Raw genomic sequence first — 26,558 nt, 5'->3', positions numbered from 1 at the left:
AGTCGAAAGAATCGTCAGAACGAAGGAGACCAGGAGATGTGCCTGCAGCAAGAAGACTTGTGTCATGATGAGGAGGACGAGGGGTGAGATGGGTACGAGCGTCTGAGTGTCTAAGCATTCCTCGCAGCGAATGTGCCAATCGAAGAAATAAATCAGCGGAGAGCGTGAAGGGAGCAGAGCTGAGGGGAGGAGGAGCGAGGAGCGAGGAGCGAGGATGGCGATGGACTCGATGCACTGCGAATGGTGTCTCATCCTTTCACATGACGTGGAGGATGACAATAAGTCGAGAGCGAAACTCATTCGCCTTCTCCGAGCAGCAGGCCTTATCTGCATCGTCTGCAAGTCCCAGAGCGGAAGGGAAATGCACATCTACGTCCGATGCCCTTGCGAGAGGTTGGAGCAGGAGGCAGAGAGGATAGGAATGCAGAAGGAGCTGCTCAACGACGGAGGGATCGCGCCCTTCACCATCGAGAAGCGACATCTTTTCTACGGCAGCCTCGGCAGCTCGAGCTTCTTCACCAGCAGCCAACTCCAGCTGCTCATCTACAACATCATGACGTCCGAGCATAAGACCAACGGAGCCTGCCTGGACTTGGAGAAGTTGAGAGATGACGGGTGAATTATCTGCCCTCCTTGCTTCTCTTCCTCCTCCATTCCCTCCTCCCTCCCTCCTCTCTTGTCTCTCCTCCCTCTCCCCCTGATCCTTCCTGCGCCCTTCTTCCCTCCTGCCGTGTATCTCATCTCTTCCTCCCGTTCTTTCCCTCCCTCCTTTCGCTCCTCTCCCCCTCCTCTCCCTCCTCTCCCCCTCCTCTCCCTTTCTTCCTCTTCTTCCAGCGCTCTCCCTCCCTCCCTCACGCGCGTGTTTGACAGCGTCCTCGTCGACCTCATCCCCCTCCATGATCGGAACATGAAGGAGAGGCTGCAGCTGGAGTTTCTGAGCAGGAGACTCGAGAACAAGTCGCGTTCAGTCACCATGGTCCGCGACTACCTCGGGGAGGACCTTGCCTTCTACTTCGCCTGGTTCTATCACTTTGTCCGCTACTGGGCCCCCCTCGCCGTCTCGGGCCTCCTCCTCCAGCTCTTCCAGCTTGCCATCTGGAACCAGCAGGTGCCCACAGACTCAGCTGGGCAGGCAGCTCGCGCTCTCTACTGGCTGCAGGCAATCTTCGCCGTCGCCTTCCACACGCAGCTGGCGGCCTATACGCTCTCGTGGAGTCGCCGGGAGTTCGAGCTGCGAACGGAGTGGGCGGTGAAGGACTACACAGAGGAGGATGTAGACTTGTTCAAGGACGTGGACGTCTCGCGCCTCCTGGACCTCAGCTCCATCCTCCTCAGCCCCTCCAGTCAGTTTGCGGAGAAGAGCATCGATCGGCTGCGGTACGTGCGGTGGCTGACGGCCATGTCCGAGTTCGCCGTCATCTCCCTCTTCCTCTGGGTCGCCTGCATCTGCTGCATCCTGATCCGCATCGCGCGTGACGCATACGTGCCGCAGCTCTCCTCCAGCTCGGCGGTTGTGTTCGCGCTGGTGGAGGGAGGGAGAGTGCTGCTCTTCGAGGAGCTGGGGCGGAGGCTGCTGGAGCATCTGAAGCGATACGACGCGTGCTTCCAAGTGAAGTCGGCAAGGACGCACCTGCAAGAGATGAAGGCGTTCTACCTCCGGTCCATCAACGCCTCTCTCTGCCTCCTCTACGTCGCTCTCACCACGACCTTCGGTGACCCGCGAGACTTCAGCTGGCCCGCGCGGTGCTGGAGGAACGACTGCCTGCTAGACCTGCAGCTGAACGTGTGGGCCCTCCTCTTCTCGCAGGTCGTGGTGCTGGAGCTGCTGCAGGCGGTGGGGAGGAGGGCGAGGCGGCTGAACCTCTCCCAGCTGTTGGCTTCCGACGATCTCTTCGCGCTCATGAGGAAGAGGAGGGGCAAGCAGGGCCCGCCTCAGCCCTCCGGCCCCCGCCAGCGCCGCAACATCGTCATGTCGAGTCGAGGGCAGGCGGACGAGGAGGTTCAGCTTCCCAAGTTTGCTGGGGTCGAGCTGGGCTATCACTTTCTCGCCGTCCCTCTCGCCATCGTCTTGTGCTTCGGCATGACAGCACCAGCCAGCCTCGCCGTCCTCATCCTCATCCTCGCCGTCAAGTTTCAGCTGGACCTTCGCTTCCTACTCCACAAGGCTCAACGCCCTGTCGCGAAGAGGTCGCGGGGCCTCCGCTCCTTCGCCACCTTTCTCCTCGCGGTCACCGTCATCTCCAACCTCCTCATTCCCACCGTCTTGATCTTCGTGTCCAACCGAAGCGTCAGCGAGACCGTCCTCGGCAAACCCTCCTGCCCCGTCCAGTTCGTCTGCTTCCTCGACCATGGCGTGCTCCGCTATAACAGCTCCCTGCCACAATACCGCTGGGCTGTCCACCCCTCTGACAGCAACAAGCACTGGCTTACCTGGACCGCTCTCGTCTCCTTCGCTCTCCTCCTCCATGTCGCCTGGTCCGTCGAGCTGAGAAACCCTTCCTGCAGGATGCGAGCGCTGGCCAACGAGCAGCAGAGCAAACAGCTGATGATGGGGATGCTGCTACCAGTCTTCGACTCGCAGCAGCAGGCGATCAACTTTGAGGTCTTCCACCAGGCGTACGAGCTGGAGGTCAGGCGGAGTGAGAGGAGAAGGACGGAGGAGGGATGGGATGAAGTAGACGAGTGGTCGGAGCTTGTGAGGGAGGAAGGAGGATGACGAGAAGCTCGAGCAGAACCGAGTCAACCAGATGAAGAGGATGAGAAAATTTATTGCTCGGGCGTAAAACTTCGATCAGAACAGATCCGCCAGCAGGTCCACCTGCGACTGACGTCAGTGATGATACGGAATTCTCGTGTCTCCGCACAGGCTTCGACGCTGCCGCAGGAGGCGCCTGCTGCATCGACATGCCCATCCCTCCCATAGCAGGCATGGTGGCGGCATGCAACGCGACTCCCTGCCCGCCTCCTCCCCCCTGCCACTCTCTCAGTGCCGTCACCTCCCTCCTCCTCCCGCACACTCACGAGAGCTTTCCTCAAGCAGCTCTCCACTGCCTCCGCAATGATGCCCGCAAGCCCCGCGACGTTTGACCTGCACGCGACGAGAGCGATGAGAGACGACAGACGAGCAGTATGTGGTGGCAGAGAAGAGAGGAGGAGGAGGAGGAGGAGGAGGAGGAGGAGGACAAGCTCTTACTTGATGGTGACGCGACACGCGGTAGGAAGAATCTGAGCGAAACGAGAATGAGCGAAAGCAAGGTAGGGGGTAGACAGAGATGAAGAAAAGGAGCGAGGAATGACAAGAGTGAAGGGACGAAAGGAGGAGGAAGCGAGGAGGTGCAGGGGCAGACAGTACCTGCAGCTCAAGGAGGAAGCCTTGGTTCGCCACGGTCTTGCCTGCGAGGTAGAGAGAAGTTGGTCCTGCCCCTGCTTTCTTGTTGACGAGGAAGAGATGCGCTCCCTGCTCAACAAGTTCATTAGAACCTGCCTCTCCCCCTCCTCCCCATGCTGACCTGCAGTGCTTGTTCGATGGCATTGGGATTGTTCATCGGGAAACCCGAAAGGTCTTTGACCTGCAGGGGCATCACAAGAGGGAGGAACAGCAAAGGAGGAGCAGGTGAGGGCGAGGAGATGGAGGAGTGCGACCGTTTGGTTCTCAGCCGGGAGGTTCTGCCAGGTGGACATGTAGACGTTGGGGGCAAGAGAGAAGCCGGGCGTCGTCATGGCCGCAAGCTCGATGCTGTCAGTGAGGTAGAAGACTCCCAAGTTGCTCTTGACCGCCAGCTGCACGACGTTGCCACCCGCGTTGCCGGCATGCGGCTTGACTTCGATCTTGGAGGGGTCGGAGGCGAGCGCGACGGTGACCCGGTGAGACCCGCCGGGAGGGACGTCGGGGGTCTGTAGAGGCGCCTTGAGGGCAAGACCAACAAGGTTCTTGTTCATCTGCCGGTCGCTCAGCGAGGTTTTACAGCTGGTGACGTCACCTGAAAGTTGATGCCGTTCAACACGGTCGACGAGACGTTCTTGAACTCGAGCTCGTACCCCAGCTGCATCCACGTGAGCGAGACACTCGCAAGGCTCCTCCACCTGTCCGTTGACTTGCTTGATGGCGCCATGCATTTCCATCCCGTTGCCCTTGTCCGCCGCCAGCAGCGTCTACATCAACTTCACTCTCCTCTCTTGCAAAACAATCAGCAGCACCGGAAGCTGACCCGAGGAGGCGGGGGCAGGCGATGGCCCGCCAAGCATGTCGAGCAGGTCAGCTCCCTGAGACCGCGCGCTCTGAGTAGGAGCAGGCGCGTCCAGGCTCAAGAGGTCGTCAAGCTTGGTCTCTCGCACTGCTTGAGTGGCAGGTGCCACGGGGTCGTCCAGCATCAGCATGTCAACCACAGGAGCCTTAGCCGACTCTTGCTCCCTCGAGCCTTGCGGATGCTCTGAAACCACGTCAGCCTCCCCAACGCTCGCAAGGCACTTGGACCTTGTGCCCTCGTCTCACTCGCCGTCGCTTGCGCGCTGTCAGGCTCTTCAGCTTCCTCGTAGTCATCCATGCTGTCGTTGGCCTTCTTGCGGTCGATGAAGGCCGTCGGGCGCTTGTGGTAGACGGAAGCGAGGTTGGAGAGATTCCCGATGAGATCTTCGAGGAGAGCAGCTTCGATCAGGTTCGTGTCGTCTTCAATAGTTGGCTTGTCTGCCGTCAGACGTCAGACGTACGAGTCCTCCTCACATCCCTTCCCCTCCTATTCCCCCCTCCCCAACCTCAGCATGCGACTCTTTTGCCCTCAGCTCGCTCCCTTGTCATCCCCCTCCATCTCCTCTCTCGCCTCTCACGCACCTGCCAGGACAATCGCCTTGGCTGCCTCAGGGTTGGTGGAGAGCAGACGCCAGTACATGTACCCGCGGTCTCGCACGTCTGGGTTGTCCGACTCATGAGTGACAAGCGCGAGCACGCGCTTAACCATCTCTTGCGCGATCTGCGGGCGTTTCAAGAAGAGCTTCACAGTCGCAGTGAGAAGCTGAAGCTGCACTGCCGTCGTCTCTTCCGAGAAACTCTCGAGGAAACCGTCGAGCAACTCGCCCGCGTTGTCAATTCGCTCAGCATACTCGCCGATGATCCAGACCATGCTGGCCTTGGCCTCAGAGTTGTCCAGCGTGTCCAAGTTCTCACAGAGAGTGCCAATGACGCTCTCGTACTTGTTGGGGTACTTGCGAAAGATGTCTCGGATCACAATGATCGCTTCTTGTACCACGTAGTTCACTTTGGTCTGAATCAAAGTGACGAGCACGTTGACGCATCGTTCTGCTGCTCCTTGAAGTTTGATGGCACAACGCCCAATGCAGCGAACTGCTTTGCAAACGAACTCACAATCGATTTCAGTGGCGTACTCCATGAACTCCATAAGAACTTGTTCAATGTTGTTCTCATTGGCTAACATCACCAGAACGTCGAGCTTCTCCATCTTCACATAAATCGGATCGTTGTACTTGCAGAAGAAGACCTTCACTTCGTTTGATAGCACCGACGGACGTTTCTGGCAGATCAGGATGATATTCCTCAAGGCAACATACTGGATCTCAGCTTCATTGGACATGAGCGTCACAAGAGGAGGTCCGAGAGCCTTCACGTATGTTCGTACAACTTCGCTGTCTGTCACGATGTCCAAAAGCTTCACTATCACCTTGGTTGTGCTGAGCACCACCTGGAAGCTGCCTGTCAGGCGACTACACACAATATTCATCCTTGGAATACCGCGCTGTTCGCGTGCTGCAACCTTGGCTTCACCCGCTCAAGGATGTTAACAGCCTGCCCAGCACATTAACACCACGAGGAGTGCGATCGGTGGTTCACCTCAGTCTTGTCCGATGGCGTGTAAGACGAGAGAACATCCAAGATGAAGACTTGACCCCATTCCGAACACTCGAGCATGATCTCAGCCGTATTCGATACCAAGAAGCACATGTCGTACCTCGTTCAAGACATTCAGAAGCTTCGTCACCGTAGAATTCTTCAGCACAAGCGCTTTAGGAGTTCCGCGAACGCTGATCTCAGCCAGGGCAGCGACAGCATTCGACACCACCATGGGATTACCATCTCCAAGCATGTCGTTCTAAGTGAACGAGGTCAGCATCAACATGATCACACCACACCACAACACCACACAACACAACACAACACAACACAACACACTGCATCACCAGAGTGTCGATGAAGCCTTGGTCTGTCACAAGGTCTGGGGAAATCTCGTAGAGTTTGGCGACGCAGATGGCGGCAGTCTTGCGCACGTAGGGGTCACTGTCTTTCAACGCTCGCCGGAGAGGCTCGCAGAGGTATTCACTGATCTGCTGTACTCGAATGCATCCCATAGTTCGAACTGCCAACGCGCGGATGATCGGGTTAGGGTCTCCACAGTCCTTAACAAAGCCATTGACAGCCATGATGGCAAGGTCAGGCTGAGTCTTAGCATAGTTGATCAAGTACAAGTACACGAGCTTGCGAACTTCAAGATTAGGTGTCATCATGCAGTTCACAACAGCAGTGAACAGGCCGGCGACATCCTTGCCAAGGGTCATGTCTCTGATCACCTTCTTCACAGCATCGCGTTTCTTGTTCTTATCTGTAGAAGCAAGCTCTTCTTGCAGCTCTGCATTCTCACCGCGTTTTCCCTGGTCCTTGAAGTAGTTCGACATTCTCTCGAGGAAGCCGCAAGTCCTACACTAGGCTCACAAGCTCCTGAAAAGATTGTTTCAACACAATGCTCAGCTGGAAAAGAAAACGTCAAATCAGACCAAAAACTTTCGGGTCGTTGCAGGAACAATTCGAAACATGTAGAAATGTGGTAAAGGGGGACATAACAAAGATAGGCATGACGTAATATGAATGGGAAAAGGTTCGAGGTATTGCACGATCGAGAAACGAGAAATGCTCTACATTTAAGTGATCTTGTTGTTATAGGTATACGCGAGGAATAGGAGGCTGGAGAAAAGGCAGGCAGGCAGGAAACATCAGAAGGAGCGGGGTGATACGGGAGCGAAATGAATGCAGCGTAGGTGAAATGGTTGATAAAGAAGTGGAGGAGAGAGGAGAGGAGAGAGGAGAGGAGAGTAGAAGGAGAGGAGAGGAGAGAGGAGAGGAGAGGAGAGGAGAGGAGACTGAGTCTGCTGCTGTTGACTCCATCTCATAGCCGACAGCGGGGAAACAAGGGGAAGAGAAGGGGAACAACTGAGTACCCCTACCCCGGATGCTGAAGTACCCTGACCCATTCTATGATACACCCCTACCTGGCTCTTTTCCTACAAATACACCCACCAATTATACTTTTGAAATGACCCACCCACACAGTTTGAACACCCCCACCCCTTCTGAATAGCCTCTACAACCCCTCAACGCGTCGAGGCTTGCACATTTCATTGAGTGGAGGCTCTCACTAGGTAAGATTGGTGCCTCCACTAAGTTATTATCCTAGTTCTGAGGCAGACCTGAAAATAATTAGTATCGGTCGGGAGGCTTCCATTTAGATGTAAGATGAGGTGGGCCCGCCTCTACCCAGTCATTTTCGGGCTCGCCTCGCTAAAATTCCACGAGATTGAAGCTCTGAGGCGAACCTGTTTGAAAACTACCCCCAACGATCAACAGGACCCCCACCCCCCCCTTGGACCACGAAGGAAAATGGACATCTTCCTCTGAGCCCTCAAATTTTGAACATTTCTCCTGGGGAAAAATGTAATATGAAGATTGGAGTTGAACATTTTATTCAAATTTGAATATTAAAATATTTTATCTTCAGAAATGCTAGGAAAACGGTAGGGTACCACAACTCTGTTGGTACCGGCCATGAATGAGGACGGGTGGAGACTAGTCATGATTCTTGTAGTGAAGGGGGGTGGGGTTTGAGGCTACCCTCACCCCCGGCATGATTCGAATCAGAGGGAGTTGATGGGGTGAGGTGAAGGGGTAGTGGAAGACTGGGTCTCGATGGGGTGAGGGATACATGAATTGTTTGAAAGCAAATGCTCCAAATTATGAACCATTTCAAATTAAGAGGAGAAGTGAGATTCACAAATCTAGGGACATTGTCGAAATGATTCAAACACAATTTTGAACGGCTGGGATTCGACCCCCATTCGAAATTCCAGGACCACAAACCAGGGAATGCTCAGGGGACGACCGCGGCTTGAGCAAGAAGCATAAGAGCTGAGAGAGCAAGCGGTACTCCCTCCTCTTCCTCCTACAAGGCTCCCTCCTCCTACTTCTCCCTCCTCTCTGCTCCCTCCTCCTACTTGTCAGGCCCCTTCTCACTTGCCTTGTTCTCTCTGCTTCGCATCCCTCCCAGCCTCTGCAGCGCCGGTCCATTGCCATTCATCAAGAGCTGCAATATCGCGCGTCTTGGTCCTCCTGTAGCTCTTCTTGTGGATACTTTCTCCTGGTGAATCATCAGCTTCTGAGCAAGAAGGATTCGCTGCTCTCAGCCTTGTGTGTGAAGCTGTAACGGGCTGGACCAGCCGTCCACAAGGCAAGTAGGAATTCAGCTGATGGCCTTCATCGCTGCATGAGAGATTTTTGCGCTTGTTCTCCTATCATCATCCTTTCAATCGCGAGACAACTTTCTGTTTCTGCTCTCACTCATTGTTCTGGACCAGGACATCGGTAAGAATGAGCTCCAAGTCAACACTGCCCCCGCCCCCGCCTGTCGCAGCCGATGATGGAAGCGCCGAAAACGACAACAACACAGGGAAAAACAGTGGTGCTGACACTGCAATGAACCTAGATACTGAAGCTGATCTCCAAAATTCGCCTGGTGCGACTAAACCACAATTCAGCATTTTCCTTCCTTTCGGTATTCCATCGGAGTCAGAAGATCAAAATTCATCGGGGCAGAACCATGTCGTAGCCAACGGCAATCAATCGAATGATGGTACCCATGTTACTGCAACTCCGGGGAAAAGCGGCGGAAATGAGGAGACCTCGACTCCTGCCCAAGCAAAACCTGCCGAACCGAATTCTGAAGGCAAGAAAACCCCCAAGTCTGGAGTTGCCTATGCATGTGCAGCCTGCTCACGAATGAAGATGCGATGTGATGGCAACCGTCCTTGTTCTCGGTGTGCTCGAGTGAATCGAGCGTGCGAAGATCGCAAGACGTCCAGCGGAGCTAGAACTGCAAGAACCCCTTCCTCGCAAAAGAAAGGAAACGCTGACAGTCGCTCTCCTGCTGCAAAGGCTGATCCGAACTCAACGGACTTGCCTCCTCCTCCTCCTCCTCAGGAACAAGGAAATGATGACGATGCCCCAAATGAGGGTGATGAAGACACAGACAAAGTCTCTAAGAAAACCAAAAAGCAGGGGACGGTGCCAGATGGATCTACTGTTTCAGAAAACGACAATGGTGCGAGCGGCAATGTGCCAGCACTCAAAGCTTTTGCTGTTCTCCTGGAGGACTCGACTTCTGGCGTCAAGATGCAGGAAGGCAAATTGGGTTCGAACGAATCAGAAAATGAGAACAGTAACTCTGCGCTCAACCAAGGTCTTCGCAATTCCACGCCGAGATCAAGTAAGATTTTTTGATATAAATTTTGATATTTCATTCATGTTGCTTTCATTACAGGGAGCCACTCAAGGTCCAGGAACAGCACAGCACGAATTGTTCAATTTCCATCAACTGGAATTTCTGGAGACAAGTATGCAAAGCTTCAACGGAAGATGATTCGTTCAGACCCGATGCTTCGCTTGCAGTCCCGAGTAAAGCGCTCGTTGAAGAGTGTTGAAGCAACGGCAAAAAAGCGAAAAATAGATGGTCAATCCGAGGAGTATGTCTTGTTGGCTAGCAATTTTCCAGCTGACAAAGTATTGCAGGCACTTACAGTCTTCGCAGTATACAGATCAATTTGTGGATTTATACCTCAAGCGTGATTTTCCTAAGATTCAAACAATGATTGCCTCAGGAGAAATCAAGGGTTCTGATGTCTTGCCAAATCCATATTGCTGCACAGCGCTCAACTTTGTTCTTGATAGACAATTGGAGAATGATTTGACGATGGAACAGACTGAAGTAATTGCAAAACTTTTTCTCGAGCATGGCGCAAACCTCAATGCATCCTCAAATACAGCAGCAAAGACACTTGGAAAAGTAGTGGATACTGGGAGTACCTCCTTGTTGCAAACATTTATCAGAAAGGGTGTTGGTCTCACTTCGCCCGTTGGTAACATATGCCTTCAAACAGTGCTAGCAGACATTGTTGAAGATCGAACTGTTCATAACGCATCGGAATGGATAGAAAAGAAGATTGAAGGTGTTCTTCAACACTCCACTTGTTCTTCATCTATTGCACAAGAAAGTGCAGGAGAGAAGTTTTTCATCAACGACACGACTATGTTCACAACGCAGCCTGACTCTCCTACTTGTCTGCAACTTTGTTTGCGAACGAAGTCCTTGGATTGCCTGAAGCGGCTGTTGAGCCGAGGCATGTTGCCCGATCTTCAATTCAATGTGTAAGAATCTCCATTCAACGCAGTCACGCGGGAGTGACCCAACTTCTCAGGTTCAAGGAAAAGGAACGTCCAGCATCCATCGCATACGTAAGTTTCTCTATAATCATCAGTTCTGTGGCTGAAAACCACTATCTTCGCAGGACATACAAGTTGCTGTTGACATAGGATTTGAAGAATCTGTCGATTTGCTGATACAATATGGGGCTCTGCTGCCTCCAGGATTCGACGATTCCCAAGTACGTTAAACCAGTGAAGCACTCAGACAAGTCGATAACCCGAATGGCAACAACAGATCCAGAAGGAGCCGCATCCTGAAGAATTGGAAGATGCCATAAAGGTACGGGCTGTGCATAGCGCTATAGATGCGCAAAGTGATACATGGCGCAGGTTTGGCGCAGCCCGGAAGTCATGGGCGATCTCGCGCTTCTCCCTGAGCACGCTCGGGAAGTCCTTGTGAAGCATTTCGAGGCAGTGAAGTCAGGTACAGCGACTTGTTGCCTCTGCTCTTGGGATGATGTAGACGCAGGAGAAGCTGATGGCGTTTCGAAGCCGGCAAGACGTAAAGTGGGTTGTTGTTCAATCCTGACATGAATTCATACAGGGTTCGTTGGTGGCGGGCACACAGGTAGAAATCCTGCAAGGTGGCAAATGGGTTCGAGGGGAAGTGGTGGATTCCAAGGACGGAGGGTCTACTTATGAGGTAGAATCGATACCTCTGCAACCTCTCTGACTCAGCGGCAGCTGCGAATTCTCGCGTCCGATCCTCCTACTCTGGTTACTTTGGATAGTTCATGCGTCAGGGTAAAGGATCGCAAGTAGCAGAACTAAGATGGAGATAGCTGAATGTTGCCCCTTAGTTTATGAGCAGTCTCAAGTCATTCGCTTCAGCTACAAATTCTGCCCAGCATAAGCTGACCCAATCCTCGTACCGCGTTGTTGCGCTCTGAAAATTATTTGAAGCAAATAGACGGATTTTGCCGTCACATTAATAGGAATAAAGGAAGGAGATGGAGGTCTATTTGCCGAGCAAGCTTTGGGATTCGCCCTTGTCTTTCTTCTTGCTCGATTCTGAGCTGATCTGTTCGGGATGCGTCAGTTCCAGCACATTGCGCCAACCTCCTCCCTCACCTCCCACAGTACCCACAAGGCTACAATGATACAGAAGAACTAGAGCAGGGACCGTCAGTGTCAGCTAGACTACTGAGATGCTCCTCACCTCTGCCAAAACTTGCAGACTGTACCAGGTGATGTCCAAGGGATGCGATGACGCTTGTCCCCGTGATATGATCCAAAACAACATGAACGCCCCGTACAACTGCGAGAAGTCAACGCCCGCGCATGCCGAGCTCAAGCTCACAAGGATGCAAGTGCAACCGAAGATGAAGATATAAATGCCTGTCTTCCATCGGCAGTAGATGGCTATGTAGACGGAAACCAATGCGAGGAAGGCGAATGGCAGGGTTATGTAAATGACAAAGGCTGCCAGTGTGAAATTGAGCAACACCAAACAAATCTGCGGAAGTGCATGAGTCATTGTGGAGAACGGACAAACTGAATTTCTATTCTAGTCCCTCTTTCTATAAGTAGCTTCATTTGGACCACTCAAACCCTTTGAACTTCAAACCGTTTCTCCCCCACCTACAACCTCCCACTCCTCCTTCCGCTCATTCTCATTCTCCTTTATCATCGTCATCGTCATCGTCATCGTCATCGTCATCGTCATCGTCATCGTCATCGTCATCGTCATCGTCATCGTCATCGTCATCGTCTACTCGTCCTTGGTCGCGTCGCAGTGATGGCAAGTTTTGACTCTCAGGGAACAGCACTGCCATCGCGTCGCACCGTGACCAGACTCGGCATGAGGGTATGCAACAGCCCGCCATGGTCGCGGAGCAAGCGACGTGTGTGCATGGCTTCGCTTGCCTGCCATGGACTCACCTGGATGATCGCCAACCAGGCCAGCAGCGTCTTCGCCTGCATGGCGACCCTTCCCTTTCCCCAACACTGTTTCAGAATCTTACATTATGTTTTTAAATTTTACCAGAATGTTTCAAATGACATACATGATTGGTAAGATGACTGGGTGCAGACGGAAAGTATGGGGATGGCGAGGCGAGGCGAGGCGAAGAAGAGGAGAAGGGAAGAGAGAGAGAGAGGAGAGAGGAGGAGAAGGAAGGAGAAGGAAGGAGAAGAGAGGAGGAGGAGGCGGGGGGAGAGGAGGAGAGAGGAGGAGGATGCGAAGATAGGGGAGAGGAGGAGAAGGGGGGAGGAGGAGACGAAGTGAGGAGGAGGAGGAGAGGGGGGAGGAAGAAGAGGACGAGAGAGGAGGAGGAGAAGAGAGCAGGAGCAGTGACTGAATTGCAGGCAGACAGAAGCCATGCTTTGAGGTGACAAGAACACCCAACAGACTCAACTCATGCATGAGGGGAGGGGGTGGAGGACAACAAAATCATCAACATGAGCGAGGTCTGAGCGGGTCAGATGCCATCCCATGGATAGGCAGGTCATGACGGACGTGGGGCATGAAAGTCTTTCTGCCGATCAACCAGTCCCCTCATTCCCGGCTGAGCTGCCGAAGCCACCTGTGCCGATGGCGGTGGAAGCTGAGAGGGATGTGGTTGAGAGCATGGAGCAGCTCTGGAGGAGGTCGAGGATGGTTCGCAACGAGTCGGTCAGCATCGCCCTTGACCAAGTTCTGAGCTCCCTCGCGCTCCTTCGCTCGGACTCCTTGACCTTGCACACTGACGAGCTTCAAGAGCCAGACCTCACCCGCCATGTCAGCGATGCCTCGCCCCTACTACCTGCAGACGGCAGGGATGGCAGATCTCGACGACGACGGCGAGGAGCTCCGGGAGGGAACCCGGGCGTCAGCGCGCTTTTGGGGTCCTGGCAGTGTCAGGTAGGCGCATGGAGGACGTGAGGCTCTTGTCTGACGTGCCGGCAGATTCTCCGACCCAACCGCCCGCAGCACGAGGCGTCGGTAGCCGTGGGGAAGGAGTCACTCACGCTCAAGTGGAACCACGTGGAGGCGTTCATCGGCAAGGACCCGCTGGGGGAAGCGTTCCTCGGGAAGGAGAGCATCGCATCGGTCAACGTCATTGCCTGTGACTTCGCCTCCAAGGAAGGAGACTGCCTGGACCTCCATGTCCTCACCACGCCCTTCCCCTGCTCCCCCGACGGTGAGAGCTTCTACCGCCGCTACAAGCTCTTCGAGTTTCGCTCCTCCCATCACTCTCGACGTCGAGCGGCACAGGAGTGTAGAGATGCGATTAGGAGGATGGCAGAGGCCTCGCCCCTCCTCTCCGGGCGATCGCGCGTTCACATCATCGTCAACCCAGTCTCGGGGCACAGGCAAGGCAAAGCGTACTGGGAGAGGGTGGAGGAGATCTTCGCGTGCACAGAGCTGGACTACTCGGTGACTCTGACGGAGCGAGCAAGGCACGCGTACGACCTCGTGGGACCTCACGGCTCCCTCGACCTCTCCGTCCTCGACGTCATCGTCTGCATCGGAGGTGACGGGACCATCTCTGAGGTCGTCAACGGCATCATGAGCCGGCCGGATCGCGACGAGCTGATGCGCAGGCTTGTGCTGGGCACCATCCCCGCCGGCTCTGAGTGCGCCCTCGCCAAGATGATGAGCTTCGTGACCCCCCTGGCGGCGACCTGGACCATCCTCAAGGGCCATCGCGTGCGGCCCGTCGACCTCATCCGCATCTCGCAGAGCCGCCGCGAGCTCTTCTCCCTCTGCGGCGTCGGCTGGGGCCTGGGTGGCAAACTTGCCGAGGACTCAGAGGCTCTGAGGGCCACGTACGGACCTGCTCGATATCTCGTTAGCGGCCTTAAGGTGAGGACGCAAGGGTCTGACCCCTTGGTACTGACCTAAAGGCACCAGAGCTTCATGAACCTCAAGGGCTGTAAGGGAGAATTGCTCATTACTGGCCTGCGCGACACAGGCAAGCAATTCTTCACTCTGTCCCCATCCTCTAAATCCATTTACCTCCTCCTCCTCCCTCTTGCTCCTCCCCCCTCCATCCTCCTCCTTTCTTCCCTCCCCTTCATTCTTCCACCTTATTTCTATGCATCGTCCATCCTCAGCTTCTGTTCTACCCTTCCATCCCCTTGTGCCCAACGTTGTTTGGATCTTCAGTTGCTTCTTCATAGTTCTGATTTCTGTCCCTGCCTTGTTCTTCTTTGGCTGACTAGTAGCAGAGAGCTATACCAAGAAGCATGGCTCCTGCGCTTTTGCCGCCTCTTGTCCCGTCTGTGAAGAAGAGAAGAAAGCGAGGAACGAGGTGGGGAGGGAGAAGGGCTGATGAAGGAAGGAGGGCCCGGACTGACCGTGTGACTCGTTTGACTCCTTGGTTGTCTCTAGCAACTAGTTGAGGTCAAGTGGAGTGGCTCTTTCGTGTTGGTGAGGCGTCTGATCAAACCTTCTGCCCCTCCACCACAAGCTCCTCTGCCTCTTGATCTGCAAGCACCCCCCTCCTCCTCCTCATCCTCCTCCTCCTCCTCCTCCTCCTCCTTCCTAACTCCTTCTTGATCATCGTCTCAAGTGTCGCGTCTCTCAGGTGTTAGACGGCAAGTCGCTTCGCATGGAGGTGCTGCCTGGTCAGCTCAGCATGTTCGTGGCCTTCCTTGAGGTGCCTCCTCTCCCTCTCTCCTCTCCTCACCCCTCCTGCAGGGTCAGGAGCCCCGGGAGGCGACAGGCGGCGGGCTGCATGAGGGGCTGCGATGGGCGCAGGAGGGGCTGAGCCTCCTGCAGGGAACGCCGAGGTGACGCCAACGAGCTGAGAGGATGGGCAATTCACTTTAAAGGGTTCATGACATACAAGGTTAGCTGGAAGATGTCGAGAAAGAGGAGGAGGTGTAGTTCCTACGGATTTCAATCTTCATCGGGCGATGGCCCAGAGACTTGGAGGAGACGACGAGAGGAGAAGCCTCTGCCTGCTGGTACATGGAGGGCCACACACAAAGCATGCTCCTCAGAGTCTCAGGAGCCACGTTGGGGTAGCGAGCAATGAGCTGCCACGGGCATGAGTGGGAAACGGAAATTCTCCTACCCCCTCCCCCTTCCCCCTCCCCTCCTCGCTACCTTGCTTAGACCCCGCGGCTTGTGCAGTTCATTTTCACTTCCACTTGCCTGAAAATGAGTGAGTCGGCTGAGGGAAGAGGGCCCGGCGAGGGGAATTCGATTTTCCTTAGCGGGATGAGGATGGGAGGAGAAGGAGGAGGAGGGGGAGAAGGAGGAGGAGTACCTTTTGAGCTTCCTCACAAGGGACTTGGTCGTGTTTGGTTCCGCATCTTCTCTTCATGGGTGTGTTGGGCAGGTTGAAGGTCTCAACCCACGAGGAGAGAATGGACTTGTGCTGCGCCATGCTCAGGTCCTCCTTCGTCCTGTGGCATGCACATCGCTGCGGTCGCTCGAACAAGCTGCCGTAGGTGGGAGACCTGAAGCAACCTGTGTGCGAGCAGCAGCCATGCCTCAAGTCTCGCTCATGGTAGTCCCGATGGAGCGAGCAATGCAGCGGGTGGAACTTGCTGAGTCTACGTCAGTGAAGCTACCTCTCGCTCAAACATTTCATCACTCACCACTTGCCGAAGGAAGCCGACAGGTTGCATCCTTGCACCACGCACGTCAGCCGCACGAGATCAATGTCCCCTGCCTTGCGATGCAGCGAGCAAGCGGTGGGGGTCGATCCTTCATTGGTAGCGAAAATAGCTTTTCGCTTGCATCCTGTTCTGGTGCAGGTAGGCGGGAAAGGCACCATCCCTTCCTCCCTATGGATGCTGCATCGCTCGGGTCTTCCCCCCGTATGCGCATACCGAGCGCTTCGCCAGCAAGAATGACCGTCCAATCCCGTCCACTCGCACAGCTGCTGCCGCTGCGAGCAGTTACAGGACCTGATCTCTCTCTGAGTGTGATTGCTTGCCCGAACCACAACGTTCACGTCAGAGGCGCGTCGGTGACTCCCGCAGAAGGTGGGCCTCCACCCGCAGTCCTCGCCTCCGAAGTAAGCTCGCTTCGAGCAACTGCCGGCATAGGAGCACCTTACATTGATGACATCCACGTAGTGCTCCAGACGATGCGATGAGCAAGCGACGGCAGGACCACCTTCAGGACCATAGCTCGGCCGCTTCATGCACGAATGCCATTCGCAGACGCGAGCTCTCTTGGAAAATGAGGGTGGATTAGACGACAAGACCAGCCCCACATTCAGCACCAAGAATACCTGTCTGCACATGGCAGACATGAAATCCTGCCCGGTGAATGAACAAGCCATCCAAAGCACATCCTCTCAGGAGTTGACAGCCAGTTGTTATTTTGTCTTCACCACAGAACGGTCATGTCTCGGACAAGGGACTTGGCCGTTCATGAATTGTTGAGAGCTTTCGTCATCTCGTATACCCCGAAGATGGCAGCTGCAGATAGCAAGATCCCCAGTATTATCCATCTTGGTTTCGGCCAACTTAGCGAATGACCAACCTCCATCAGCAGCGGATGATGTTACAGTGTGTCCGTCATTCACACCCCAGGCACGGAATGAGCTGCCAGCAATGTGATGTCACAGCAAGGTCTAGAAGCGCCTCTTGGTTTGACTGACAACAAGTGAAATCTTCTCTTTTTACATCAGCCTATCGCAACAAACTCGCTCTTTCTTCCCATTTCAAAGCAATTCTTGTCTGCTATTCCCTTGTTTGCCAGTACTTTATCCTACTTCCTGTCCCTTGCGTTGAGAAAAAGAAATTCTTGGCTTGCATCATTCTCCTCGTTTCCGACTCCTTTCTAATTCCCCATCATTTCCTCCCCTCCCCGCCTTCTCCCCTCTCCCCTCTCCCCTCTCCCCTCTCCCCTCTCCCCTCTCCCCTCTCCCCTCTCCCCTCTCCCCTCCCGCCGCTCTTCCCCTCCCATTCACATTTCCCTCTCTTTCCAAGTTTTTACTCAACTCAGTACCGTGGACTCAATCCGACATCCCGCCGGCGGCCGGCGCAGTGAGTGGCCGCGGCCCGGCCCGTCACTGAGAGTCCGACGGTCACCACCGGCGTCTCACGGTCTGCCCGGAGTCAAAAAAGAAAGAAAAAGAATCATTAGAGGCTTCACTCAAAGTTAAGTTAAAGCTAAAGACTATCCTTTTAAACGATTCAGCGGTACTCATATTGGAGTCCAACAAAAAATTCAGTCGGAGCTTCGCCCGATGTGGGGCTCGAACCCACGACCACAAGGTTAAGAGCCTTGCGCTCTGCCGACTGAGCTAACCGGGCATGCCGATCCATCAAGAGAAAAATAGATATAGTCAATCAGAAAGAGGCTTGACGGCTGCCATGCCGTGGGGCTGAAGACCAGTAGTGTCTGCGTGACACGTCGCCGCTTGTTGCTGAAGCCATCTAGTACCAGGCGATCTGATGACCAACAACGCGTTCGGCAACAAGTGTTCCGCCTCAAACTAAGTATGCTAGAAATGGTGCAAAGCGATATCATCATCTCCGTGTGAACAGTAAGACTCGGAAGATATGTTTTGCTGCAGGCTTATATTTTCATTGATTTCACAAGCAGCAAATGAAGCCGATCCCTCCCTGAACCATGATTGCCTGCATGTAAAGGATTATCTCCATTGGATTTCGACTTGTCGAAGATGCTTGTGAGTGAACAAGATGTTCCAAGGGTGCAAGGCATGTTTGAGAGTTTTCACTGGCTGTCAGATGTCAACCCACAAGTATGGTCCCTCACAGTCAGCGACACGAGATCTCATCGCAAAAGCGTCCGCGATGTTAGTCTTGCAAGAATGCTTCCTCGTGTTGGGGAAGTGAGTCTTGAGGTACAACCTGTGAGTGAGCGAGCTAGATGTGATGGGATTGCAGCAGGTCGTGGACTGGCGTCTGTTCCTGTCCCTCGCTCTCTTGTCAGCATGGAGGTGTACGCATGCCGGCGGGTGACGAGAGGAGTTTTCAGTTCAACCCTTGAGAGACCTCGCGCGTGACAAGGCGACGGCCAGGCCTGGGCGACTTGAGGTCACAACAGAGCATCACAAGAGGCCGGCAGACCCGCGAGGACGAGGGCGGAGTAGCAGGAGATCTGACCGAGTCGCTTCCACATGGAGCGCTAAAGGGAGGAAGGTCAAAGACAAGAACCGCGTCAGTGCAGGGACCTTTCTCTTCCTCTCTGCAAGCACTGGAGAAGACTTGTGCGGCTGCAGACAAGCTTCAACCACCGAACTCCACAAGGGTGACAAGTCTTGATCGCCTTCTCCTGCTCGAGAATGAGTATGACAAGGTATCGAGGCAAACAGACCGTCATGCGAGAGCTGGAGGGGAAGCGGCAGGTGATGTTGTGCACAAGTTTCCGAGGGAGACTGAATCGCGATGTCATCCACTTCTTCGGATGTCTTGTTGTTGACTTCTGCAAACAGGATCGGACTTCCCTCGTTCACTCTTGACAACTGGGCGTAAGCGTCCTGAAGGTCTGTCAAGGGATAGAGAGCGCAAAGAACGTGTGACCCATGCAAGAGAGAATGAACTCTGAACTTGGCTGGGATAAAAGATGACAATGCAGTCGCTTCCCTTCCCGTCACGTTCCACATCTTCATATCGCTCGGCAAGTCAGCGATCTCTCTGTCGTTGAATCTCTTCATCTCTACCTTTGACTTTGCTCACATCATGCTCGTTCATGAGGCTCACACTCTCGACGATCAAGTGAAAGTCAGTTGTCGCCGCTACTTTCGAGATGACGAGCGGGCTGAGACTTTCCTTGCCCAGCTGCTCATCGCTGCCTCCTTCTTGGACGTTTCGAGGAAGCAGAGAGCGAGCAAACACGAACGGATCGACCCCCCCGACCCCGAGCAACGTGATTCTGAAAACTGTCCGCGTCCTCGTCCCTTGTAGGTGTTCCACAGACCTAGAAAAGGGATAAGAACAAGGTGGGGGCGAGCAATGCGGCGGAAGCAGGAGGAGGGAGGAAAGTAATAAAGACAAACAAGACCTTCTCTGTGAAACTGCGATTGCTCCCTCTACACTGCTCTCTTTCCCCCCCCGGAAACCTGTCAAGCGTCACTTGCGTCAGCTTGCATTTGTTGGCGGCACCCAAATAGACGAGCGACTCCATGCAGCCAAGCGGGTTGAGGTAGCAGCAGGCCACCCACTGAGCGATGAAGCCCTTGAGGTCTGCAAGGAGGTGAGAGCCGTAGGGGCTAAGGCTGCAGTCCTACCTATCTGTCCTCTCTTGTCGGTGCTGGTCTGAAGGAGCCACTCAGATTTCTCACAAGCACGAGCCTCCACTCACCACTTGCTTGGCGTCGTCCCATGGAATGCCAGGAGTCGGATCGAAGAGAGACTGCGAGCAGCTGAGACAGGAGCGCTCACAGCTCCATTACCTGCAGCTCGTCGGGGGAGAGGGACCCATCCTTGTCCGTGTCATGCTTCAAGAAAAGCGTCTCCTGCTTGCCCGTCATGCCTCGGAGGGGAACGAGGAGAACGCACGAGGAACACGAGCGCCTCGTCGGTGAGCTGGTGGCACTGGTCTCGATGCTCGTTGCCGAGGTTGGGGAGCGTCTCTCTCCTCAGCCGCAAGTCCAGGCCGTAGCCGTAAGCTCGCAGGACCTGACACGCGTCAGTAGGGACAAACAAGGTAGGAGGGCAAGGGTAGTTTGAGACAGGAAGGAGGGAGGAGGGTCGGCAAGTGAAAGGAGGATGAAGGGATGGAGTAGGCAGAGACTGTCAAGCAGGCAAGACCTCCCAGGTTGTCTCGGTCCGTCCTCTTTGAATGAACAAAGTGAGCAGATAGACGAAGCCTACGAAGGTGATGCCCTGCTACAGCATCAACCTCAACCTGCCTCCTCTCTGGCGTCTCTACTCTCTCAGTCACTCCATCCGGCAGGTTACGACGCAGGACATTCTTAATGCCGTAAACTTGATTTTGAAGGAGCTGAGAGCCAAAGCAAGACACCTGAAGAGAGATCAGTCACTGCACTGACGTGTCTACCCCTCGACCAGTCAAGCACCTGGAACTTGTTGAGCTCGACGTCGCTTAGGACTCCATCAGCATCGCCGTCACATTGATTGAAGATTCGCTTGAGAGCCCTAGAATGTTGCGATCATGCACAGCCTGGAGATGCGAGGCCTACTTGATGCATAGTGGCTTCAACTCGTGTCGCACAGCATCGTAGAGAGGAGCAGAAGGATGCAACACAGCTTTGGTGGCAAACAACATCACCTGCTTGTCCCGGTCAAAGGCATCAGAGAACAGAAGACTGACGAACCTCGGGGATGTTGATCATTCTCTTTGCTGAGCAATCTATGCATGTCTCGACTATGCTGAAGCTCTCCATGATAGGAGCTGCGGCGTTCCTGAGCTCACTCTCGATGCTGTGCGCATCCCCGCTTCTGAGGTCCAACTTGTTTCCAGCGACAACCACAGGGATGCTCTCCTTGGTTGCTTGCAGCATGGGCAGCTTTCGTGGCCCCATCGTCAGCATGAAACAAATGCAGAACTCAACAACCCAATGCGAAGTGACTCTGCCAAGCGTGTCTGGCTTGTCCGCCGCATAGACCACCACCTGCGCTGACATTACCATGTCGATGCAGCGCGCGAGTGTGAAGGTACCGCCACGTCAGCTTGTCTGACCTCCTCCTCCAGCATATTCCAGTCTCGACTCGAGGTATCCACCAACGTGAGAGGGACGCGCTCAGGCGAGGCATCGGGAGGCAGAACAGCGACTACATGACATCAGTGCCAGGTTTCATGCACAAGAAGCTCACTTGGAATGACAGGTGCCAAGTTCTCGTCGAAGGTGTTGGAGATGTAGCACTTGATGATAGAACTCTTGCCAACCTGCCTTGCCTCAACATACACAATCCTCTCCCTCAAACCCTCCAACACACTCTAACAGAATAAAAGCGAATAAATATAGCCTCCTGATGTGAACAGACGTCTCGTCGTGTCTCGGTCCGTTCATGTCCCTATCACTTGTCTTCTAGGCCCCAGCGCTAATGAAATTCTCAAGATCCTAATCTTTCTGTCCTGACGGTCTCGGCACAAGAAACGTGTCCCCAGCATTCTCATTCTCGTTCTGCATGCTCTTCTTCCATCTTCTGCATGCTCTTCTTCCATCTTCTGCATGCTCTTCTTCCATATTCTCCTTCCCCCTGCCTTCTCGGGTCACCTGCGCGTCGCCGACGACCACCACTCGCACCATGGACGAGCACCGATAGGGATGAAAATGTGAAGACGATAATTGTTTGAACGTTACTGTTTGTAACCGTGGCAAAATGATTTGATCCGATCGGACTCCGAGGCTCTGTGAGGGGGTCGGCCCGGCGGCCCCGCCGGGAGCGGCGGGCCCCGGGGCGGCGAGGAGCGGCCGGGCCGGGCTGAGCGCTCAGCGGCCTCCGTCAACGGCGCCGTAGGCGGCCTGGCAGTGAAAAACTCCGGGCCCGGCCAAGTCACTCAAGTTTCATGCAGCAGCCGCTTTGAGGTGAACCTGATGTAGTCTTGATGCGGCGGCAGCAGCATGATGCAGCAGCCGCGGCATTGAGCATGCTGGCAGTCACTGACTGGAACAGCATCACGCGAGAAGCTCGAGCTATGGTGATCAGACACCGTGGAACTCGGCTTAGGTGGTGCTTGAAGCTCTGGACAACTTTCGTGCAGGATGATCCTTTCTACCGAACCTCAGCAGGGCCAGCAGGTTAAGCAACGCTAGAGCAGGCATTCAACATTCGTGCAGCACTCCACGCAATCATCCTCCCTCAGAAACTCTTCACGCTCTTTCTCGACGGTAGTTCAAGAGTTCGCCGCACGAAAGTAGCAGAAGCTTGATACGAAAAGAAACAGAATGACAAACAAGATGAAGCATATGACAAACAAGATGAAGCATACGGCGTGTAATGAAACAGAATCTCCTCCATCAACGTTGTGCTCTGAAACTTCTCTCCTTCTTCCTTCACTTCTTGGGAGCACCTCCCATGAACGACTTTAGCTCTGAGCTGAACCTGTCAAACAAGAGTCATTCGCAACACCTAGAACTCTTCGCCTACCAATTCTCGATGGACTGGATCGCCTCATCCTTGGGGCTTTTCCCATTGAATTGGCCCATCTGAGTCATGGCGGAGAGAGTGGAAGCAGACGATGACGTAGCTGCTCCTTTCTTCGGCTGGGAGGTCGAGGAAGTCTAAGAATACAAGTCAACAGGTCGGCGCGCTAGGAGAGCAACGACTCACCTTGGTAGCCTCGAGTATCTGAAAGACTCCCATTCCTTTCTGAATTGAAACCCGTTCAGCACAGCTCTCAATCATGAAAGCACCACTCCCTCTTCCGTTTGCATACCATCAATTCTCTCACATCATCGCACCAACTGAATTTCCCCGACCCTGCCCCTGCCCCTGCCTCTGCTCCTGATCGGACGCTGCCTCTGCTCCTGATCGGGCCACACCCCTGCTCCTGATCGGACGCTGCCTCTGCTCCTGATCGGGCCACACCCCTGCTCCTGATCGGACCCTACCTCTGCTCCTGATCGGACCCTACCTCTGCTTGCCTCTGCTCCTGCCACTACCACTGCCCCTTGCCCACGCCCACGCCCACGCCCCTTTGTCGCCATCGCGCTATTTCGGGAGAATTCCAACTTGTATTACTCAAGTTCCGAACTTGAATCCTATCCGATGATCCGGGATGAGGGCCACTGGGCCAGCCGGGCTGACTCAGCTCCGAGCCGCCGGGGCCGCGTTGTAACGGTGAGTCCGACCGTACTACCGGTTCACGGTACGCCGGTCCGATCCGGGGCCCGGGTGTCACAGGCCGATCCGGGCGCCGGCGGCTCCGGCCCGGGACTCCCCGGTACCAGCGCCGCGGAAGCGGCGCGGCCGGCCGCCGGGCCATTCAGGGCCGCCTCGGAGTGACGGTGATCGCGTACCGTCACGGGCCGCGGACGCTGCCAGACCATTCTCCGGGGGTCTTTCGTGGAAGTCGTTTCTTCATGAACAAATTGACGATATTTGTATTTCGTTTCTCAGGGGAGGGGAGGAACAAGCTAAACAGGCTCCTGCTTTGTTCAAGCTAAACCTCCTGCTTTGTTGCAAGCGGGTTTAGCTTGTTCCTGCTTTGTTTTGCTTCGGAGGCACTTTTTACCTTCTGCCAGTAAATCTCCTGAGTTTTTTGTTTTGCTTGAGGCACTAAGTTTACTTACTGGCAGAAGGTAAAAAGTGCCTCAAGCAAAACAAAGCAGGAACAAGCGAGTAGCCCGAGGAGTCTTCCCCGGAAGTCTCGGACTCCCATGGGGGAAACATCCAGACTGGAGCCGATCGGACGTCGGATGCCTCCGGAGCCTGAGAGCTCGACACCAATGGGGTGCTTGCAGCTGGCCCAGTGGTCCGAGCTGCCTCCGATGCCGCCCAGCCCCGGTCCCTGGGCATTGATGCCGGCGGCGTCGCCGCCGTCACGGGTGGTGTTTGTCTCGGCTTCCGCTGACTCGGCCCGGAGGCTAGTGAGGAAGACGGTACCGTGCTCCTGTGCCCAGCATCCCTGAGTCCGCTGCAGAAGTGCTTGCGCCCGCAAGGGCGTCATGCGCCTCGCACCAGACAAGAGCGCCTCCAGCGTCAGCTGCATAGTGAGGCGCTGATAGGTGGCGGCGCGTTTGCGAGCCAAGACCTCAGCAGCAGGGCCGTCATCAGGCACGAAGTGCCGACCAAACGCCGCATCCTCAAGAGGCATCGAGCGCTGAGCAATGATGTCCGCGAGATACCAGATGAAGCGGACTCGGGAGGGTGTCAGGATGCAGGGTACCGTCCGTCGAGATCATCGGATGGCAAGAGGGATGAACGCTCGAGGAGGAGGAGTCATAGCAGAAACATATGCAGCGCGATGTTTGCGAATCTTCTCAGACGCTGCAACATGGAGGGCGTCGAGGTTGACCTCCCCCCACTTGGTCAGGTCGGCAGAGCTACCAATGTAAGGGTGGACCAACGTCACGTCCGCCATCAAGCCCTCGTACTGCTCAGACCCTCGATCGCGGATTCCAGGGATGTGGATATCGCCCTTCATCTTCTCGCTGTGGACTGTGTGCCAGGAGGTTCAGCTTGTTCCTGCTTTGTTTTGCTTGAGGCACTTTTTACCTTCTGCCAGTAAATCCTATACCTAGGCACACAGCGGTGTCAGGATGCAGGGTACCGTCCGTCGAGATGGCAAGAGGGATGAACGCTCGAGGAGGAGTAGTCATAGCATATGCAGCGCGATGTTTGCGAATCTTCTCAGACGCTGCAACATGGAGGGCGTCGAGGTTGACCTCCCCCCACTTGGTCAGGTCGGCAGAGCTACCAATGTAAGGGTGGACCAACGTCACGTCCGCCATCAAGCCCTCGTACTGCTCAGACCCTCGATCGCGGATTCCAGGGATGTGGATATCGCCCTTCATCTTGCGGCCATGAGGATTGGAGGGTACCTGCCGTCGAGAACGAGGATCCCCCACTGTATCGATGACGCTCTGAAGACCAGCTTCGTTCAGCATCGACCGAATCGTACGAGTAAGGTTGTCATGCGCCGTGGGAAGCTTGGAGGATCGGCGTTTGCAGGTCTGGAGATGATGTGCAGCAACGGAGGGATCGAGCTCGCGCTGACATCCATCACATTCCGTCGGACACTGGCAGATCGGCATGCCATGGAGATAGCAGTCGAGCATCTGAGCATAGCGGTGCGGGAAGGCATTGAGGGGGTAGTAGCTCGAGACTCGCATCGGAGAGTGGCTCAGGTCACGCTCAGGAAAATGAGCGAGGACTACCTCGTGCGCTGTGTGCCAGGAGGTTTAGCTTGTTCCTGCTTTATTTTGCTTGAGGCACTTCTGCCAGTAAATCCATTGTACACCTCGAGCGGACGCTAGTATAGGATTTACTGGCAGAAGGTAAAAAATGCCTCAAGCAAAACAAAGCAGGAACAAGCTGAACCGGCAGGCACACAGTCCACAGCGAGAAGCTGCACAAGCACACACAAAACACAAGCCCGAAAAGAACCAGCACTGCTGGCACCCAGACGCGGCACCGCCAGCCCAAGCGCGAAGCCGCGCAGACAAGCAGCCTAAGGGTCAAGCAATCAAGCAACAAGCAGCAGGAGCATGCAGGAGGAATAACATCCCTTAGACGCGATACCCGGAGGCAGCCGATCCTCTACCGTCGTGTCAAGGCTCCTGCACCGGCTGCAGATGGTGCGGCGATCCCACCTGCCCCGGCTGCTGTGCCTGATGATGCAGGACGCCCCCCGGCATCTGTGGTACACATCCCTGGTTTGCGCGCTCTCGTCGACTCGTCTCATGAGCACTTCATTCCTCCCCCTGCGCAGCGAAATGTGACCCCTCTTGTCATGCGCGTCTTCCCTCGCCATGTGCATGCTCGCGCTGCGCTGACCGATCAGCAGCGTGATATCCTCACCTTGCACAGCCGCAGGACACACTCGCTCAAGTCGCAGGATAGGGTCTTGCAGTCTACCATCTTCGCTCATTTTCCTGAGCGTGACCTGAGCCACTCTCCGATGCGAGTCTCGAGCTACTACCCCCTCAAGGCCTTCCCGCACCGCTATGCTCAGATGCTCGACTGCTATCTCCATGGCATGCCGATCTGCCAGTGTCCGACGGAATGTGATGGATGTCAGCGCGAGCTCGATCCCTCCGTTGCTGCACATCATCTCCAGACCTGCAAACGCCGATCCTCCAAGCTTCCCACGGCGCATGACAACCTTACTCGTACGATTCGGTCGATGCTGAACGAAGCTGGTCTTCAGAGCGTCATCGATACAGTGGGGGATCCTCGTTCTCGACGGCAGGTACCCTCCAATCCTCATGGCCGCAAGATGAAGGGCGATATCCACATTCCTGGAATCCGCGATCGAGGGTCCGAGCAGTACGAGGGCTTGATGGCGGACGTGACGTTGGTCCACCCTTACATTGGTAGCTCTGCCGACCTGACCAAGTGGGGGGAGGTCAACCTCGACGCCCTCCATGTTGCAGCGTCTGAGAAGATTCGCAAACATCGCGCTGCATATGCCATGACTACTCCTCCTCGAGCGTTCATCCCTCTTGCCATCTCGACGGACGGTACCCTGCATCCTGAC

The 26,558-nt window shown here is 55.0% G+C and overlaps 9 protein-coding genes and 1 non-coding gene across 10 annotated transcripts; 3 read left to right on the top strand and 7 right to left on the bottom strand.

Annotated features, from left to right (window-relative positions):
* Window positions 1-214: 214 nt before the first annotated feature.
* GUITHDRAFT_144115 (hypothetical protein) lies at window positions 215-2,716 on the top strand (the record flags this gene model as incomplete). Its single annotated transcript, XM_005825427.1, has 2 exons — window positions 215-615; window positions 835-2,716. 2 exons carry the CDS (start codon window positions 215-217, stop codon window positions 2,714-2,716), a joined length of 2,283 nt encoding a protein of 760 aa, XP_005825484.1.
* A 757-nt stretch (window positions 2,717-3,473) lies between these two features.
* AP12B2 (Adaptor protein complex 1/2 subunit beta 2) lies at window positions 3,474-6,706 on the bottom strand (the record flags this gene model as incomplete). The annotated part of the gene is made up of 11 exons (XM_005825426.1): window positions 6,190-6,706; window positions 5,961-6,101; window positions 5,843-5,911; window positions 5,744-5,797; window positions 4,829-5,693; window positions 4,493-4,684; window positions 4,198-4,430; window positions 4,084-4,152; window positions 3,981-4,043; window positions 3,643-3,939; window positions 3,474-3,569 (listed from the first exon to the last, which is right to left on the bottom strand). The coding sequence occupies exons 1-11, from the start codon at window positions 6,679-6,681 to the stop codon at window positions 3,474-3,476; spliced, it is 2,571 nt and encodes an 856-aa protein (XP_005825483.1). The 5' UTR covers window positions 6,682-6,706.
* Window positions 6,707-8,644: 1,938 nt separating this feature from the next.
* Window positions 8,645-11,296, top strand: GUITHDRAFT_144113 (hypothetical protein; the record flags this gene model as incomplete). The annotated part of the gene is made up of 11 exons (XM_005825425.1): window positions 8,645-9,539; window positions 9,594-9,666; window positions 9,842-10,278; window positions 10,330-10,477; window positions 10,528-10,564; window positions 10,618-10,713; window positions 10,770-10,814; window positions 10,865-10,958; window positions 11,004-11,041; window positions 11,079-11,177; window positions 11,219-11,296. The coding sequence occupies 11 exons, from the start codon at window positions 8,645-8,647 to the stop codon at window positions 11,294-11,296; spliced, it is 2,040 nt and encodes a 679-aa protein (XP_005825482.1).
* On the bottom strand, window positions 11,251-12,453 carry GUITHDRAFT_154675 (hypothetical protein). Its single transcript, XM_005825424.1, has 4 exons — window positions 11,835-12,453; window positions 11,694-11,792; window positions 11,606-11,644; window positions 11,251-11,555 (listed from the first exon to the last, which is right to left on the bottom strand). Exons 1-4 carry the CDS (start codon window positions 12,009-12,011, stop codon window positions 11,493-11,495), a joined length of 378 nt encoding a protein of 125 aa, XP_005825481.1. The 5' UTR covers window positions 12,012-12,453; the 3' UTR covers window positions 11,251-11,492.
* Window positions 12,454-12,839: 386 nt separating this feature from the next.
* On the top strand, window positions 12,840-14,395 carry GUITHDRAFT_165173 (hypothetical protein; the record flags this gene model as incomplete). The annotated part of the gene is made up of 3 exons (XM_005825423.1): window positions 12,840-13,376; window positions 13,422-14,321; window positions 14,363-14,395. Exons 1-3 carry the CDS (start codon window positions 12,969-12,971, stop codon window positions 14,393-14,395), a joined length of 1,341 nt encoding a protein of 446 aa, XP_005825480.1. The 5' UTR covers window positions 12,840-12,968.
* A 1,478-nt stretch (window positions 14,396-15,873) lies between these two features.
* Window positions 15,874-16,641, bottom strand: GUITHDRAFT_49063 (hypothetical protein; the record flags this gene model as incomplete). The annotated part of the gene is made up of 3 exons (XM_005825422.1): window positions 15,874-16,021; window positions 16,070-16,306; window positions 16,379-16,641. Coding segments are annotated over 3 exons (648 nt in total), but the record flags the coding sequence as incomplete, so codon positions are not given.
* A 1,023-nt stretch (window positions 16,642-17,664) lies between these two features.
* Window positions 17,665-17,737, bottom strand: GUITHDRAFT_t94. The gene has a single exon. It is a non-coding gene; the product is annotated as a tRNA-Lys (tRNA).
* Window positions 17,738-18,426: 689 nt separating this feature from the next.
* GUITHDRAFT_175541 (hypothetical protein) lies at window positions 18,427-21,925 on the bottom strand (the record flags this gene model as incomplete). The annotated part of the gene is made up of 22 exons (XM_005825535.1): window positions 18,427-18,470; window positions 18,518-18,575; window positions 18,622-18,722; window positions 18,765-18,927; window positions 18,971-19,053; window positions 19,111-19,367; window positions 19,452-19,509; window positions 19,553-19,633; window positions 19,678-19,705; window positions 19,752-19,802; window positions 19,843-19,905; window positions 19,949-20,068; window positions 20,201-20,275; window positions 20,322-20,414; window positions 20,470-20,548; window positions 20,593-20,681; window positions 20,728-20,919; window positions 20,968-21,024; window positions 21,072-21,184; window positions 21,227-21,299; window positions 21,631-21,763; window positions 21,915-21,925. The coding sequence occupies 22 exons, from the start codon at window positions 21,923-21,925 to the stop codon at window positions 18,427-18,429; spliced, it is 2,022 nt and encodes a 673-aa protein (XP_005825592.1).
* A 412-nt stretch (window positions 21,926-22,337) lies between these two features.
* GUITHDRAFT_154673 (hypothetical protein) lies at window positions 22,338-22,728 on the bottom strand. The gene is made up of 3 exons (XM_005825421.1): window positions 22,688-22,728; window positions 22,505-22,638; window positions 22,338-22,459 (listed from the first exon to the last, which is right to left on the bottom strand). Exons 1-3 carry the CDS (start codon window positions 22,718-22,720, stop codon window positions 22,411-22,413), a joined length of 216 nt encoding a protein of 71 aa, XP_005825478.1. The 5' UTR covers window positions 22,721-22,728; the 3' UTR covers window positions 22,338-22,410.
* A 1,529-nt stretch (window positions 22,729-24,257) lies between these two features.
* Window positions 24,258-24,966, bottom strand: GUITHDRAFT_115275 (hypothetical protein; the record flags this gene model as incomplete). The annotated part of the gene is made up of 2 exons (XM_005825420.1): window positions 24,258-24,517; window positions 24,597-24,966. The coding sequence occupies 2 exons, from the start codon at window positions 24,964-24,966 to the stop codon at window positions 24,258-24,260; spliced, it is 630 nt and encodes a 209-aa protein (XP_005825477.1).
* Between the last annotated feature and the right edge of the window lie 1,592 nt (window positions 24,967-26,558).

The sequence above is a fragment of the Guillardia theta genome (genome assembly GCF_000315625.1).
Source record: "Guillardia theta CCMP2712 unplaced genomic scaffold GUITHscaffold_83, whole genome shotgun sequence".
Lineage (NCBI taxonomy): Eukaryota > Cryptophyceae > Pyrenomonadales > Geminigeraceae > Guillardia > Guillardia theta.
Note: the sequence above shows the minus strand (reverse complement) of the source record. Positions and strands in the feature narration are given on the sequence as shown.